Source organism: Rhineura floridana, chromosome 2 (genome assembly GCF_030035675.1).
Source record: "Rhineura floridana isolate rRhiFlo1 chromosome 2, rRhiFlo1.hap2, whole genome shotgun sequence".
Classification (NCBI taxonomy): Eukaryota; Metazoa; Chordata; class Lepidosauria; order Squamata; family Rhineuridae; genus Rhineura; species Rhineura floridana.
The window spans coordinates 190,110,831-190,129,388 of NC_084481.1; the positions used below are offsets into that span (position 1 = coordinate 190,110,831).

General features: G+C 43.5%; 1 protein-coding gene across 3 annotated transcripts in view; it reads right to left on the reverse strand.

The window, feature by feature from the left end:
- The window catches only part of ENTPD5 (ectonucleoside triphosphate diphosphohydrolase 5 (inactive)), a 32,129-nt gene that overhangs the window by 4,481 nt on the left and 9,090 nt on the right, over nucleotides 1–18,558 (reverse strand). For all 3 annotated transcript variants that reach the window (XM_061611720.1, XM_061611721.1, XM_061611719.1), the window contains exons 5-11: nucleotides 17,854–17,929; nucleotides 16,450–16,485; nucleotides 15,938–16,026; nucleotides 10,496–10,575; nucleotides 10,057–10,118; nucleotides 2,713–2,811; nucleotides 1,526–1,666 (exon numbers count right to left, since the gene is read on the reverse strand). In XM_061611720.1, coding sequence (XP_061467704.1) covers nucleotides 1,526–1,666; nucleotides 2,713–2,811; nucleotides 10,057–10,118; nucleotides 10,496–10,575; nucleotides 15,938–16,026; nucleotides 16,450–16,485; nucleotides 17,854–17,929 — 583 coding nt within the window. The remainder of the gene's footprint in view (nucleotides 1–1,525; nucleotides 1,667–2,712; nucleotides 2,812–10,056; nucleotides 10,119–10,495; nucleotides 10,576–15,937; nucleotides 16,027–16,449; nucleotides 16,486–17,853; nucleotides 17,930–18,558) is intronic.

The window sequence follows — 18,558 nt, forward strand, 5'->3', positions numbered from 1 at the left end:
TTTCAGCTCTAAATGCTTTTCAAGGCCCAGCTCAGCAGCTGAACAGAAAGAACAGTGAAGAAAATGGTAGGAAGGAAAGGGAGGCAATCTGGGATATTGGGGGGGGGGGAGAGACAAAGACTTGGGGGAGAAAGAGTGGACACGAGAATGGAGAGATAGAAAAAAGGCATGCTCACAGTCAAATCCAGTAAAGCAACTTTTTGAAATTGTGACTTCAGGGGTTTCCCCAACCACCACCTCTTCATTGACGGAATCATAAGAATCACAAATAGTGCTTTCCAGCACTGTTATGGCACAAAAACATGGATCCAAGGCACAAATCCTTATAGAGCCTCATTATTCCTGCAAAACCATGACAGAACATAGGTTCTGTGCTTTGTTGTTTTGTTCCCATTCTCTGTAAAATCATGAAGATCCATAAGGATCTGTGCCTCAGAGCTATGTTTCTATGATTTTTTACTATGTAGACCAATGTAAGCTTTAATTTGATGGTGTTTCTTCTGCAACCCCCCCCCCCGGTAATACCATACAGATGGAAGAGGATTCATTTTAATTCTGCATCTTTCTACCCAGACCCCATGAAAAAACAACTGAGAGTGCGCACACATGTATACTCTTACAAGACTTACTGCAGAATGTTCCATCTCTGTATTATCCAGATATACCAATGTAATATAAATGTCTGCTAAAGAGCCCTTGACCAAAAAAGACATGCTGACTCAATATCTCCATTTGTCAACTATACTTTGTCTGTCAAGGATGGGGGAAAAGCAACTAAAGGGGGTGAACTCTCTCAAAATTCCAGATGTGCCCATCAACCCAAGAAAGCTGGCAATGCCTGAGTTAGGACAACCAGGCAAAATGGAAGCCTTATGTGGCACCCGCTCAACCAATTGTATAGTTGCACCAGTTACTCTTTTCCATAGGAATGAATAAAATAACAGTGATCATTTATATAGCATTAACCATGCAATAACACTCATTTATATTAGGATGGCTCCTCTAGAGATCAAAAAAGGATTTTTATTCTTAGCATATTTAAATTACCCTCAACTAGCACTAGCAGCATTATATTTCATCCCAATCCAACTGAAAAAGGGGGAGGCACTTTTTAAGAGGCACATAAAGTGGTGTGGGCGTTTGACGTGGTGCTTATATTGCTCATCGCTCACGATATTCAATAGGTGCCTGTGCCATCGGTGCATCCACATTCGACCCAGTGTTCCCAATAGCAATGGATACACTAGCAGGGCTGGGCAGAGCATCACATTTCTCCAAATATTATATTCTCCAAATACAACACTTAGTGCTCGGGAAATGAGATATTCCCACAATAGGTGCAGTTCTTGGAAGAAAGATGTCAAGATCCTACAACAAATGAATAACCACTGTCCATTTATTGTATGAAAAAAGGAGCGTCTGGAATGGCTCTAAGTCCAATCATAAAGATGGATGAGTGAAAGAGGCCTAATCACTCCCCAAAGGACATAGAGCCCAAGCAAGATTTCAAATGTTTGCTATTCACCTATCAAGTCAGTGTCTACAGCCCGATCATAATAATAGGAAAAGGCATAGAAGGAGCTGCTCTGAATCTCATCTGGTTGATGCAGTTTTCCTTGTACAACCTTCAACACTTCAGAATAGCAAGGCTCAAATCCCGTTTCTCCTGTCAGAGGAAACACACAAGTGAAAGTACAACATAAGCCATGCAGATAACACAGAACAGAATCTTGCACTGCTTTCCCTGCCACAAGCCAGGCTTGCTTTCAGCACTAAATTTAAATTCAGCATCAGCGCTGAAAGTAGGACTCACTTGTGGCAGGAATGGCTGCGCTTGAGAACTCTGATTAGGGGGTCCTGAGTGGAAACAATCCCAGCAGGGCTGGTATTTAGTGCCAAAATTAAAAAGGTAACAAATGGAAGCCCCACTTACAGAGGAACAATGCGAAATGTACTGTAACGCCTCCGATTGCTCCTTTGCACCTACAGCTGTACCTGCTCCACACTCAGAGAGTGTGAAGTGTGCAGCAGTGAGGCAGGGGCTTGTGGAAAAACAGCCTCACAGGCTAAACTGGGACCCCTGGCAGACCTAATTAGGCCTGTGGGCTGGAGGTTCCCTGTCTGTGCCCTATGAAATTTATTTAAAATAGTTACTTTAAAAAAAACACCTCTGCGTATAAATAGCAAAATGATTTTTGAAAAGGAGCAAACAAAGATCCATGTTGCACAAACAAATTCTTATGGCAATAGATGGTTTCACTGGGATTCAGACCAAAGATTCCCAGGTTAAATAGAAGAGATTGAAAATGTGTTGATACCTTTCTCTAACAATTCCCAATGCTTATTATTGCTAAGGAATCTCCTTTTTTGTGTGTATAACTGTTGAAAGGAATAAGGTCTCACTCATCAAATATGAGCCTGTGGACAACAGGGCATCTTATTTCATTTCCAACTTTACCACAAAATGGAGAGGGCTATATTTTTGACCAGTGTAACAGACCCAAATGAAATAATTAAACAGCCATATTACTTCAATGGGACAATATACTCTAGTGAGCACAATAATGACTTTTAGGCTTAAGATTTGTTTTGTGATCACTTTTATGTCAGACTGGGTTTAAACCATTTCAAGGCAGGCCCCCGGCAATAGGCCCTCTGGGACCAGAATACAAGAAGAGTGAAAAACAAGGAAATGATCTCTTTCTAACTTACCTTCTTTGTTGCCACCATACTGGTATTTCACTCCCCCAAAGTGCCATTCTGCTTCCAGCTGTTTTGGCAAACAAGAACTTCGGAATGTCTGCCTATCCGCTGCGGAAGGGAATATGGGGGAAATCAAGAAAGCTTAGGTTGTCTCATACCTTTGGGCTTGCAGGAAAAGGAAGTTGGAAAAAGTTCAAATTTCAAACTCCATTTCTCAGAGAAAATGTTTTTTTCTTGTTTCTCCAATTGGGACGCTCGATTCAGTAGAACAGGAGTGGCTAACCTTTAGCCTTCCAAACATTGGCCATGCTGGCTGGGTCTGATGGGAGTTGGAGTCCAACATCTGGAGGGCCACATGTTCCCCTCCCCTGCACTAGACTATAAAGGGAGGTGGTCCTGGCCTTGAGTACATAGGTGAAAAATGGAAGAAATGGATAGAGGTTGGGGAATGCGGCTGTTTCAAGCCAAACTGGACTGAAAATATATGGATGGCACAGGGATCAATGACACAGATGGATGGCAGGGAACCTAGGTATATTCTAGGTGAGCTGGCAAAATGCTCTACAATGGTAGCGGGATGGGAAAATGTTGTTAGTAGTTGTTTGCGTGACTCAAAGGGTCTTGATATTCATAGGCTAATCACAGAACAGTAGGGTTGGCCTATAAGGCCATCGAGTCCAAAAGGTTGAGACAATACTTTAGTGTTCTGAAAGAGGATGAGCATTCCCTGAAGGTAAATCTTTTCACATTTCTGCAGAACAGGAATCCAGGTTGTACGTATTTAGAAAGCAGATCATGACCAAGTTTTCTATATCTGTTAAGACTCTGCAATAAAAGCAAAGTAATCACAAGCCAACCTCACCTTCACCCAGGGCTTTGGTTTTAATAAGTAATTACCTCCCACACAGGGCAGCTTAAATTGCTTTTCAAAGTTTGGCTCCTCATAAAGTTTATCTTTCATGCTGGTGTTATACAGCTTAGGTTCTGTTTGAGCTGGTTTGCATAACCAAATAGAGTACTAAGTTACCTGCCTTAGTGACAGAAAAAAAAATTCATTAGAAAGGAAATGCATATCAGCAAGAGGATAAGAGAAGTTCAACTGAATGCAGTTAGCCTGTCAGACCAGGAACATTTCCCAGGACACATCTGAATAGGACAAATTGTAAGGACTGGATAAACCCATTTAGCATATTTGATCTCTACAAGCCACATAACAAGCCAGTAATCAACTTGGAGCATAACTTGTTGAACTGCATTCCAGACAGGTCCAGCCCTAGGCAGAGTGGAGTGGCTGCCTCAATCAGCAAATGCTGGAGAAAGGGTTAGGGCCAGCAGTGGCAGCACATCGCATCCCCCCCCATTCCCATACTCCTGAACCAGCATCCAGTGGCAATGCTTGTTTATTGCTGGCCTGGGATGCCTGGCTCAACCCTAATCCCCATCTCCCAACACTATTAGAAAAGTCCCCTGACCAAGCAGGCAGGCAGAGAAGTAGCCAGCCCAGGCCATGCACTCCAGCAGGCATCACATGGGTGTACGGATTGCTCCTCTTACACAAAGTACTCCAATACCACCTTTGCTACATTGCAGCATTTGTTTTGAGAGGATACCAGGCACAGCAGTGAAGGAGCAGCGGTAAGGCACTGAAGGACAGAGCTGTGTGTGCTATGCACCATGCCCTGCACCCTCTAGGCTAACCAGCTGCTCTCAAGTGCAGTGGATAATGCTGCCCCATCACCAGTGTTGAAATAAGATCATCTTCTCCTCTCCCTTCCCAATGGTCATCTACCAGCAAACGCCCTGCACAAAGAATACTATCAAGAGAGAGGTCAAGCAAAGACGATATCAAGCACCTGTTCCTCTTCCATATCGACTCTCCCATCCACCACAGGGCCATCTACCACCAGCTGCCCTGTGGGAAATACGCTGATAATCGCTGTATATATTGATACTGTTCACTGTGATTTTCAAAAAAATGTATTTTAATGTTACTTGTAATCTTGGGAGGATGTGTGTCCTGAAAGGTAGATACAAGCAACTGTAATAAAATAAAATAAAAACCCAAGAATTAACTTCAGTCCAATCAGCTTCTGTAGATGAAATGGGTGTGAGTTGCCTTCTGGACATTTGTATTAAAGGGTCATTAATTGATTAAAGCCAGGTGATTGATCAGCTGACAGCACTAACTAAAAGTGATTGCCAAAAGATGACTACATAGGTGAGGACTGAGCCTTCGCCTGAAAAGAATGGAAGAACCAGAGGAGGGTGTTTTTCAGAAAGTATGTGCTAACATCCATTCCAAATAGTGGTAACCCAATGGTAGCATGGGTTTTTAAAATGTTGCCTGCTGACAGAAGCATTCTGTATTTTTTTATCATTAAATTTCTATCTTACCCTTCCTGCCAAAGGAAGCCAGGGCGGTTAACAACAGAGTACTAAAACAACACAATTAAAATAAAATTCAAAATGTTTAAGAACGGTCACATAACCCCACAACTAATAATTTCAAGTTTGCCAGAAACAATATCTTTTAGCCATCAAATGCCTGAGATGAACAGGAATGTTTTTTAATTCCTCCTGAATGTTAATAATGCGAAAGACAGCTGCACCAAACGAAGGGCATTGCACAGACAACTACCACCAAGGCCTTGGCACGGATCAGCGCCACCTCAGCACCACCACCAATGGTGCCTCCTCTGCTGATTGTAGGCCCCAAGATGGTTGACATTGGAGGAGGTGCTCTTTTGGGTACTTGGGTCCCAAACCACTTATGCTACATTACATATGTACGCTAGTGCTAACACATTGAATTGGGCCTGGAAGCTTACTGGCAACCAGTGTACTGCTTTCAGGATCGATGACACATGGTCCCATCAGGCTGCCCCACTCATCAACTTAGCAGCTGCATTCTGCGTTAGATGTAGCCTCTGGACAGTCTTCAAGGGCAGCACCACATAAAATGCATTGCAGTAGGCCAGGCAGGAGGTCACATGGACCACTGAGGCTAGGCTATCACAGTTCAGGATTGCCATAGCTGGCAAACAAGCCTTAGCACTCCTAGCAATAGCATACAGTAGCAGGTTGGAATCCAGGTGTCCCCCCAGATTATGAACGTGTTCCTTCAAGGGAAGTAAAACCCCTCCCACAACAGGTTGTCCACCTAATTCCTGGACACAGAAACTGCTTATCCACAGCATGCCTGTCTTATCAGGATTCAGCCTCAGTTTATTGCCCCCCATCCAGCCCATCACTGCTTCCAGACACCAGTCCAACACCTGCACAGCCTCTCCTGATTCAGATATTGCTGCATGTCATCAGCATGCTTCAGATCCCTAGACGACAGCTGCCAAAGCTTTCATATAAACGTTGAACTGCATAGGAGACAGAATGAACCCTTGCAAGACAGCACAGCTCAAAAGCCATTAGGCTAAGCAACAGTCGCTTAGTACTACTTTCTGGTAACAATCCTACCTGTAGGTGGAACCACCGTAATATTGTGCCTCCAATGCGCATCGTCTTGAGTTGTTCCAGAACGACACCATGGTTAATGGTATTGAAAGTCACTGAGAGATCAAGGAAAACCAGTATTGCACTCCCCTAACTCTTTCCCAATAAAAATCATCAATCAGGCCAACTAAGGCTGTTTTGATGCTAAAACTGGGCCTGAAATCTAACTAAACTGCATCTAGATAATTTGATTCCTCCAGGCATACCTGTAGCTGATCAGCTACCAACCTCTCAATCACCTTGCCCAGGAAGGGAATACTAGAGACAGGGCAGTAGTTTTCCAAAACCTGTGGATCTAGGAAGGGGCTACACCACCATTTCTTTCAAGGCAGTGGGCATAATTCCCTCATATCGTGAGGTAGTAACCACTCCTAGACCCAACCAGTCAATCCCCTCCTACAAGATTTTACCAGACATGATGGGAAGGGATTGAGAGGGCATGTAGTCTGCCTTAACACTGCAAGTGTCCTGTCAACATCCTCCAGCTGCAACAACTGAAATTAATCTCAGAGGCTGTAACCCAACTGTGCTCCAGGATCCTTCAATAGGCCTGCACTAATTTTGGCATGAAGTATGGCACTGATCTGAGCAATTTTGCCCTCAGAGTACATTACAAGTCTTTCATGGTAGGCCACTGAGTGATCAGTAGTTAATGATATGATGCTGGTCTGAACCACCTCATTTATCTCTCTAAACAGATCTGCTGGGCATTTAACTGAGGACACAATAGAGGGTGAGAGGTATACTCTTGGCTGTTCTCACTGACGCAGAGTAGGTGCAGCTGTGCGCTCACACCTGCATTCAGTCAGATTCGTATTGGGACTTATGCCACATGAGCTCTAGCTGTCGGCTAATCTGCGTCATTGCCTGCAGTTGCCCTGAAAACCAAGGAGCCTCCTGGACTCCCCATGGCCAGAAAGGGCACTTAGGAGTGATCATATTCACGGCCTTTTCTACCTTGCCATTCTACAATGAAACTACAGCCTTGCCAGGGGCATCAGCCATGCCACCTAGAAAATCCTCCAGAGCATTCAGAAATCCATCAAATTTCTTCAGTTTCCCAGGACAGACCAAGCTATCTGCTCCCCCAACCTGCAGGGAGGATCAGCCAGAAAGTCCAAACTTCATCAAGGAGCGATCCGTCCATGACAATGGGGTAATAATCACCCCTCCAACACTGGATCTTCCAATCACCTCTGTACCAAAGACCAAACCTAGGGTATGACTGGCAGTATGTGTTGGATGCACACTATATTGAGACAGCTCAATGGTTGTCATGGCGGCTATGAAGTCCGGAGCCAGACTACAAAAGGCAGAATTGGCATGAATATTGAATCCCCCAAGAATAATGTCCTGGGGTCTCTATTATTTATTTTATTTACTTATTAAATTTATATCCCACTCTTCCTCCCAAAAGGAGCTTAGGGCAACATTAAAAAACACTAAAAACACTCTTAAACTCTTAAGACTTTAAAAGTATATTAAAACAAAAGATCTTTACTTCTCTTTTTAAACATCTTTTAAAAAAAACGCTTTAAAAACATTTTTAAAAGCAATTTCAGCACAAACACAGACATAAGGACTCTACTTAAAAGTCTTACCGGAAGAGGCTTTCACTATGTGCTAAAAAGATAACAGAGATGGTGCCTGTCTAATACATAAAGGAAGGGAATTCCAAAGTATCAATGACAACACTAAAAGTCTGCTTCCTATGTTGTGTGGAATGGACCTCCTGATAAGATGGTATCTGCAGGAGGTCCTCATTTGCAGAGCACAGTGATTGATTGGGTATATAAGGGGTAAGACTATCTTTCAGGAATCCTGGCCCAAGCTGCATAGGGCTTTGTACACCTAAACCAGAACTTGGTTCGGTAGCTAATGGGCAGCCAATGCAATTCTTTCAGCAGTAGAGTGACATGTTGGAGATACCCTACCCCAGTGAGCAGTCACACCGCTGCATTTTGCACAAGCTGCAGCTTCCAAACTAACCTCAAGGACAGCCCCACATACAGCGCATTACAGTTATCCAGCCTGAAGGCTACCAGTGCATAGACAACAGTGGTGAGGCTATCCTGTTCCAGAAACAGCAACAACTGTCTTACCAGCCGAAGCTGGTAAAAGGCACTCCTAGCCACGGAGGTCACCTGGGCCTCTAGTGAGAAAGATGGATCCAGGAGCACCCCCAGACTATGAACCTGCTCTTTCATAGGGAGTATGACCCAGCCAAAGCAGGCAACTGACCAATTATCTGAACACGGGAACCACCAACCACCTCCATCTTGCTAGGATTCATACTCAGTTTATTGACCCTCATCCAGCACACCACTGAGTCCAGGCACTGATCCAGGGCTTGCAGGGCCTCTCCCGATTCAGATGTTACAGAGAAATAGAGCTGGGTATCACCAGCATATTGCTGACACCTAGCCCCAAATCTCTTGATGACCACTCCCCAAGGGCTTCACACAGATATTAAACAGTATTGGGGACAAGCTGGTACCCTGTGGCACCACATAGCACAACTGGTGTCATGAACTTGCAAATTTGTTAACCTGGTTTTCTTGTAACATGGCTCAGATGCAGGGAATTGTGGGAGTTACATCTTGGGAGGAGACAGGCCTCTGTGAGAGGAAAATTTTAAGTTTCGTTTCCAGCTGCAAGTAATTAGGAGGCCTGAACAGAAACACCTCTTTATCTCTGCTATCTGCTGGGAGCCTAGTACTCGAGGCCATGTGGGCCTGAGAAGGTTGAGATCAGAGAGGGGAGGGGGGCCTGCAAGGCGTGAAAAAGTGAAGAAGCTTCGGGAATATGATTGCATCAGAAAGCCCCCTGATTGGCTGATCCATCCTGAACTGTTGCTGGGGTTTTTCCCTTAAGTATAGGGGATGAGACCCATTGCTTTTGTTCCCCTGGACGTGCCTGGGATGTTCCCCTGGGCGTTCTCTTGAATGTTCCCTGGATTCCATCTGGAAGGGTGGTTGTCCATGTGGGGTTCCACTGCTTCTTACTATGCTGATGTCTCTCTGAGGAGAGATGAGATTTACCAACAACTACCTCTTCAGTAAGTAGAACAGGCTAGTTAGTTTATTATTTTCTGTTGTGTTTTGAACTCTCTTATCTTATACCTAAACCCCTGGTTGGGTGTGGTTTTGAGGAACTGTTTTTGCTGCTATTAAATGTGCACTTATATTTTTAATAAAGCTACTTCTTATTATCCTTGTGTATTCATTGAGTGAGACCAATTTGGTTCTGAATCCAGCACCTTGATTACTGACCATAACTACCAAAGGAAAGAAGGGATTGTATTTTGGCTTTACCAGAGGCTTCTGGACAAGGAGTGCTTGTTTGGCTCTTGTCTTTAGGAATCCTTGGTTTACCTATATCTGGGCTCTGGGTTTCCCCTAACTCAGAGTGGAACCAGTTGAAGGGGTGGTGGCAGCCTATCTTCTACCTTGCAGGGTTGGTGTTGCTTGCACAGCCTTGGCAAGGGGGGTATTGGGTTCCAGATCGATTGCCCAGGTGGGGGAATTGGGTCTGAAGCATGCACCTTGACAGCCTGCGGGGGTCAAGACCATGACAACTGCCACAATAGAAACCTTCTCCGCCATCTCAGTCAGGGAGCTGGTTGGACAATGGAGTGGGCAGTGGAGTATACCATCCAGAGATATTTCTCCCCATACAGCTTTATACTACTCAACAGAAATAAGTCCTGCCCCGTTCCTAGACAAACCACAGCCAGCATGCAGAGACAAAGATGAGACACCCACCAGAAAACATGGGAATTGCATAGCTACCGCAAGATTAACATGCACACAAAAGCACCAATGAAGTGATTCTGTCTGACTGTACCTTCCATTTCCAGGGCTCCCAATGTTGCTAGCCGTGCAGCTTTCAGACCAAAGCCCAAATAGCTGTAAAGGAAAAGCTGTAAAGTTGAAAAGCACTTTTTAAAAAATTGGTGTCCATCCTATCCCACATGCAAGACTAGGCAGGAACTTATTTGATGAACAAGGATATAAAAATGATACTCTGCTAAAAGAGCTCCCTGCTTGCTAAGCCCCAGATATGAAATGCCAGCATGCGGCTCTCTTTACAGTAATCCACAACCTACCCTGGTTATAATGAGAACGAAGGCCTACATTCATGTGGTATTCTGGCAACTAGCAAAAGATGCTGACTTCAAACTGAACAGCACAAATTATGAAGGTAAATATGACTTCTGACGTGAATTTTGCAGTACCCCCAAGTTGTGAAAGAAAGGCCTTTTATACAGCACCTTCTCACTCACCTGTGTGTGTAGAGCTTATATGTGCTGTTGAACATGTCAAATGAGGTAAGGAAATCTATTGGAGTTTGTTCTAGGGTTTCCTAAAAATTAGGATAATGAAAAAAACTTGTTATTCAAGAGAAAGCAGGTTGAAAACTAACTGCTAAATTTCATAGACATTTGTGTAATGTAAACATACCCAGCACCATTGGGCTAGGGTGATGATGAAGGAGGGGCGGAGAGCTGTCAGGATTCTAGACCAAGAGGCTAGACTCCTAGCAGGGGCACCCAAGGCAGAATGGTCAAAGCTGAGACACCAGACTAACATGCATCCAGACTCAGAGGAAGGCAATGGTAAACCACGTTTGAATACCTCTAACCATGAAAACCCTATGAATAGACTATCCAAAATGCAAAATGAGATAGTGCTGGAAGATGAGACCCCCAGGTCAGAAGGCACTCACCAAGCTACTGGGGAAAAAAGCCACAGACCTGAACTTACAAGATCTGAACAGGGTGGTTCATGACAGATGCTCTTGGAGGTCACTGATTCATAGGGTCGCCATAAATTGTAATTGACTTGAAGGCACATAACAACAACAACAAAACTGATCTCAAATAAACACAACTGGAAGCTTGTTTTTCTTCCACAGTATATATTCCCAGGACAGTAAAGGAGGAGACCCCCCCAGGTCAGATGTCACTCAGTGAGCTACTGGGAAAGAACAATGGACAAGTACGAGCAGCGCTGTGGCTAATGACACCACTGGGTCAAAGCCAAATGGAAGCCCAAAGGCTGGTGTGCACAGATGCGAAAGGAGAGTCCAGAGTTGTACAATGTACACAACAGGAACATGAACCAGGGAAAGTTAGAAATCATCCAGTAAGAAATGGAACGTATCAACATTACAATATTTGGCATGAGTGGATGGGAATGCAACATTTTCAATCAGGCAACTACAAAACATTTTATGCAGGAAATGAGAAATTAAGAAGAAATTAAGAAGAAACGGGGTTGCTTTAGTAATGAGAAGTGATGTAGCAAAAGCAATTAGGAGCTATAACGCAAGGCCTGAGCGAGTGATATCAATGAGATTTAACAGGAAACCTATTAACATAACCATCCAAGTCTACGGTCCAACGGCAAACACAGAAGAGGAGGAATTGGAAAGATTTTGCGCAGAAGTACAGGAAGAAATTGATCACACACCAAAACAACATCTTCTGATAATGGGGGATTGGAATACAAAAGTAGGGAACACAGAAACTGTGGGGAAATGTGGCTTAGGAGGCAGAAATGAAGCAGGAGAAAAACTTAATGAATTCTGTGAAGCCAATAATTTGTTTCTTGCCAACACATTTTTTGAGCAATCGAAAAGACGACTGTACACATAGACATCACCAAATGGTCAATATAGGAATCAAATTGATTATATAATTGGTAGCAGAAGATGGAGAAGTTCCATACTTTCTGCGAAAACAAGACCAGGGGCAGACTGTGGTACAGATCATGAACTGGTAATATCGAAAATCAGAATAAATCTAAAGAAGAACAACAAAGCAATCATAATGCCAAATTACGATTTAAATAACATCCCAGAAAAATATAAAGATCAAATAAGGAACAGGATTGAGGCTTTAAACTTAGTTGACAGAGAACCAAAAGAACTATGGGTTGAAGTCAGAGACATTATCAGGGAAGAAAGACGATACCACTAGTTAAAAAGAAAGAGTGGATGACTGAAGAAACTCTTAAAATGGTTAAAGAGAGAAGGAAAGCAAAAGGAGACAGAAACACAGTCAGAACCCTAAATGCAACAATACAGCGACTAGTACGTAGGGACAAAGAGACCTATTACAATAGTTACTGTATAGAAATAGAAGAGGACAACAAAAAGGGAAGAACAAGAGCCCTGTTCCAAAAGATTAGAGAAATGAAAGGGAAATTTAAACCACGAGTAGGGATGTTGAATAATCAACAGGGGAACACACTGACTGACTGAGATGAAATAAAGGGAAGATGGAAGCAATACACTGAAGAATTACATAAAAGAGATGCCAGGATGACAGATTCATTCACGGAGGAACTCTATGATGAAGAACCAGAAATTTTAGAGTGCGAGGTGAAAGCTGCTCTTAAAATACTTGGAAGAAACAAATCACAAGGAATAGACGGTATACCAATAGACTTGCTACAAGCTACTGAGACTGAATCTGTCCATATTTTGACAAAAATCTGTCAAGAAATATGGAAAACTAAACAATGGCCCACAGACTGGAAGCGTTCCATATACATCCCAATTCCAAAGAAAGGGGATCCCAGGGAATGCAGTAATTATCGAACTATTGCCTTAATATCCCATGCAAGTAAAGTAACGCTCAAGATTCTACAACAAAGGCTCTTACCATATTTGGAGCGAGAAATGCCAGATGTCCAAGCTGGATTTAGAAAGGGAAGAGGCACCAGAGATCATATTGCAAACATACGTTGGATAATGGAAAGGACCAAGGAATTTCAGAAGAAAATCACCCTGTGCTTTATAGATTACAGCAAAGCCTTTGACTGTGTAGATCATGAAAAACTATGGAATGCTTTAAAAGAAATGGGGGTGCCACAGCATCTGATCGTCCTAATGCGCAACCTATACTCTGGACAAGAGGCTACTGTAAGGACAGAATATGGAGAAACCAATGGTTCCCCATCGGAAAGGGTGTGAGACGGGTGTATTTTATCACCCTATTTATATAATATATATGCAGAACATATCATACGGAAAGCAGGATTGGACCAAAATGGAGGTGTGAAAATTGGAGAGAGAAATATCAATATTTAAGATATGCAGATGATACCATACTACTAGCAGAAACCAGTAATGATTTGAAACGAGTGCTGATGAAAGTTAAAGAGGAAAGCACAAAAGCAGGACTATAGCTGAATGTCAAACTAAAGTAATGACAACAGAAGATTGATGTAACTTTACAGTTGACAATGAGGACATTGAACTTATCAAGGATTATCAATACCTTGGCACAGTCATTAACCAAAATGGAGATAATAGTCAAGAAATCCGAAGAAGGCTAGGATTGGCGAGGGCAACTATGAGAGAACGATAAGGAGATTGCAGAGAAGCTAAATGAATTCTTTGCATCTGTCTTCACAGTGGAAGATATAGGGCAGATCCCTGAACCTGAACTAACATTTGCAGGAAGGGATTCTGAGGAACTGAGACAAATAGTGGTAACGAGAGAGGAAGTTCTAGGCTTAATGGACGATATAAAAACTGACAAATCACCGGGCCCGGATGGCATCCACCCGAGAGTTCTCAAAGAACTCAAATGTGAAATTGCTGATCTACTAACTAAAATATGTAACTTGTCCCTCAGGTCCTCCTCCGTGCCTGAGGACTGGAAAGTGGCAAATGTAACGCCAATCTTCAAAAAGGGATCCAGAGGGGATCCCGGAAATTACAGGCCAGTTAGCTTAACTTCTGTCCCTGGAAAACTGGTAGAAAGTATTATTAAAGCTAGATTAACTAAGCACATAGAAGAACAAGTCTTGCTGAAGCACAGCCAGCATGGCTTCTGCAAGGGAAAGTCCTGTCTCAGTAACCTACTAGAATTCTTTGAGAGTGTCAACAAGCATATAGAGGTGATCCAGTGGACATAGTGTACTTAGACTTTCAAAAAGCGTTTGACAAGGTACCTCACCAAAGACTTCTGAGGAAGCTTAGCAGTCATGGAATAAGAGGAGAGGTCCTCTTGTGGACAAGGAATTGGTTAAGAAGCAGAAAGCAGAGAGTAGGAATCAACGGACAGTTCTCCCAATGGAGGGCTGTAGAAATTGGAGTCCCTCAAGGATCGGTATTGGGACCTGTACTTTTCAACTTGTTCATTAACGACCTAGAATTAGGAGTGAGCAGTGAAGTGGCCAAGTTTGCTGACGACACTAAATTGTTCAGGGTTGTTAAAACAAAAAGGGATTGCGAAGAGCTCCAAAAAGACCTCTCCAAACTGAGTGAATGGGCAGAAAAATGGCAAATGCAATTCAATATAAACAAGTGTAAAATTATGCATATTGGAGCAAAAAATCTTAATTTCACATATACGCTCATGGGGTCTGAACTGGCGGTGACCGACCAGGAGAGAGACCTCGGGGTTGTAGTGGACAGCACGATAAATGTCGACCCAGTGTGCGGCAGCTGTGAAAAAGGCCAATTCCATGCTAGCGATAATTAGGAAAGGTATTGAAAATAAAACAGCCGATATCATAATGCCGTTGTATAAATCTATGGTGCGGCCGCATTTGGAATACTGTGTACAGTTCTGGTCGCCTCATCTCAAAAAAGATATTATAGAGTTGGAAAAGGTTCAGAAGAGGGCAACCAGAATGATCAAGGGGATGGAGCAACTCCCTTACGAGGAAAGGTTGCAGCATTTGGGGCTTTTTAGTTTAGAGAAAAGGCGGGTCAGAGGAGACATGATAGAAGTGTATAAAATTATGCATGGCATTGAGAAAGTGGATAGAGAAAAGTTCTTCTCCCTCTCTCATAATACTAGAACTCGTGGACATTCAAAGAAGCTGAATGTTGGAAGATTCAGGACAGACAAAAGGAAGTACTTCTTTACTCAGCGCATAGTTAAACTATGGAATTTGCTCCCACAAGATGCAGTAATGGCCACCAGCTTGGATGGCTTTAAAAGAAGATTAGACAAATTCATGGAGGACAGGGCTATCAATGGCTACTAGCCGTGATGGCTGTGCTCTGCCACCCTAGTCAGTTGCCGGAAGCCTCAGGAGGGGAGAGTGTTCTTGCACTCAGGTCCTGCTTGCGGGCTTCCCCCAGGCACCTGGTTGGCCACTGTGAGAACAGGATGCTGGACTAGATGGGCCACTGGCCTGATCCAGCAGGCTCTTCTTATGTTCTTAGAACTTGCAAAGGTCCTCAAATGCAAAGGTGTATCACTGAACACTAAAGTCAGGATAATTCAGAACATGGTTTTCCCGATCTCTATGTATGGATGTGAAAGTTGGACAGTGAAAAAAGCGGTGACAGAAAAATCAACTCCTTTGAAATGTGGTGTTGGATGAGAGTTTTGTGCATACCATGGACTGCGAAAAAGACAAATAATTGGGTCATACAACAAATTAAACCAGAACTGTCAGTAGAAGCTAAAATGATGAAACTGAGGTTATCATACTTTGGACACATCATGAGAAGACATGATTCACTAGATTAGACAATGATGCTGGGAAAAACAAAAGGGAGTAGAAAAAGAGGAAGGCCAAACAAGAGATGGATTGATTCCATAAAGGAAGCCACAGACGTGAACTTACAAGATCTGAACAGGGTGGTATGTAACAGATGCTACTGGAGGTCACTGATTCATAGGGTCACCATAAGTCATAATCGACTTGAAGGCACATAACAACAACAACAATAGCAACCTTAAGAATCTGCTCACCTCCAGCTGTGGCAGGAATGTAATCTGGGTTGAGGCTCCTCCCAAATCCAGGGTCCCCACTGTCTGCTGGTTCCGGCCATACAGCTGCCCTGCAGGTAACATTGCAGAAGTTCAAGGACTATCTATCCTTTGCAGCCCTGGGTAGATTTCAGCAGCAGAGTCATCTGAACACAGTAGATGTGCAAGGTGGACTGCCTGCTCAGTTTTTATGGTACAGGCTCTCTCCAAGTCTTAAAATTGGTACAGGCATACCCCGTTTAACGTTGCTTCACTTAACAATGCCTTGCTATAACGTACATGCTCCATACGTTCCCATACCATGCTTAACGTTCGAGCACTTCGCAATAACGTACACTTTATTGACATGACGCCGCTGCCATCTAGTGGTGATTGCGTGCAGTACAAGTGAAGACAATTGCTTCACTTAAAGTTTATTTTCGCTTAAATTATACTCTCCAGTCCCATTGCGAACATTAAAGCGGGGTATGCCTGTATTACACAGCAGCAATTACCTGTCAAAAAGTTCACAGTGATCCAGGCTAGAATACCTGCAAAGAGGAAGAAAAGCCACTGTAATCTACCCATCTTTAGACTCAAATACAATCTAATAAAATAGTCATTGCTATTGCACTGGGTGCACCTCTGTTTTCTCTTTATCACTTAACTGCTCTTGTCTAAGCAGAATCTCATTCATTACTTGCTGAGCTTTTGCATTATGTTCTAGACTCCTCCCCCCCCAGCTTTCACTGCTGTTTTCCATCTGACTTCATTTCGTTTCTAACCCATGCAGAATGTAACTTCTTTACCCTTAGTGAACTCTAAAGGACAGTCTTAACTGCCTTGCCTACTTATGGACAATTCACAACCAAGCTGGCATGCTGAATGTGTGGATTGAGCGGATCCAAGTTGACTTTCAGCATGTGACAAGTAAGATGTGATAGGAAACCAAGAGCTATCTCAGCCTCTATATAGATTGCAAGTGTGCCGTCACAGACTATTTATTTTGCCTGTGCTTCCCAATAAATAACAAATAATAATCCAAAGCTCATCACAATGTGAGATGAATATCATTTGGTAAATGTAGGCTGACTGGCAAACCATGAAACAAGGACCCATTACTCTAGGTGTCATATATAGTCAGATCAGGAGTGGGGAGCCTCAGGTCCAGGGGCCAAATGCAGCCCTCCAGGCCTTTCTTATCTGGTCCACAGAACTCTGCCCAAGTCATGCCCCCTCCCTAGGCCACACCTCTCCTCACGCCTGCACTCCACGACCTCCTACAGTGCTTTGCCCTAGCTGAAATGTGTTCCTGAACTGCAATAATGCTCTCTTGCTTGCCTGGGTGGACGATGGAGAGACTGGGGATGAAATGCATATAAACCTCTGACTGAATGTAACCTACAGTACAAAAGGGTCGTATCTGTTGGTTGGCCTGGTTATGGCTCCAACACCTCACCCACCCCTGGCATGTGGCCCTCAAGAAGGTTGCCCATGAGGGAATGCTGCCTGTGGGCTGAGAAAAGGTCTCCCATCCCTGGCTTAGACACACTTGAACTATTTACTCACTATGCCACTTTGGGTGTTGGAATTTGTCCCATGCTTGAGTTTGTCCTAATCAAAGACTCGGTGACTGCTTTTCATCTGATTGTATTTTCATTATCAAGTGTCACCAGCAAAACCAAAGAAGCTCTTTGCTTTCCTGTACACTCCTCCAGAAACTTAAAACACCTCTTGGATTTAAGTAGGATATCATGGTTTTAGCCGCCATGAGAGCATTTTTACCTTTCATTCAGCACCGAAGGACACTTCTCCTTCCCTCTTCCTTCCATAGTTGTTTCTCCCCATTTGGTCCCATCCCACATCTTCTTCCCAGAACCCACCCCCATTGCTTCCGTTTTCTTCTTCCCAGGACCCACCTTCATAAGATCCATCCATGATGCTAACACTATTATTAGGCACTAGAAATGGTGACTTCTCAAAGACAACCCTGACCTGTGGAAAACAAAAATGAGTTTATACCTATAGAATTTGCCTTTGAAAACGGTTTGGAAATTACAGTTGGTTCAAAATGCAGCAGTCAGAATGTTAACTGGAGCACGGCACAGGGAACATATCACCCCTGTGCTTCATCGACTCCACTGGCTCCCAGTCTGCTTCCGGGGCCCATTCAAAGTGCTGGTTCTGACCTTTAAAGCCCTAAATGGCCTTGGACCAATGTACCTGAGGGACCGCTTACACCCATATGTACCTGCCCGGGATTTAAGATCATCCACATCTAGTCTCCTCTGCGTGCCTGGAATGAAAAACATTAGATTGACAGGCACATGGGAGAGAGCCTTTTCAGCTGTTGCCCCCAAGCTTTGGAATACCCTTCCCCAAGAAGCCTGCTCTGCTCCCTCCCTGATGGTTTTCCAGAGACTTCTGGAAACGATCTTGTTCCGGAGAGCCTTTGGCAGGGACTGAGGGTAGAGCCTGACACTGATTTTATGCCTTCTTAGTTTTTACCTCTGTAGTCCCTTTAGTACCCCTCTCTCTCTCTCTCTCTCTCTCTCTCTCATATGTGTGTGTGTATATATATTGTATGTTATGTATTTTAATTGCATTTTATGTATTTTAATTTA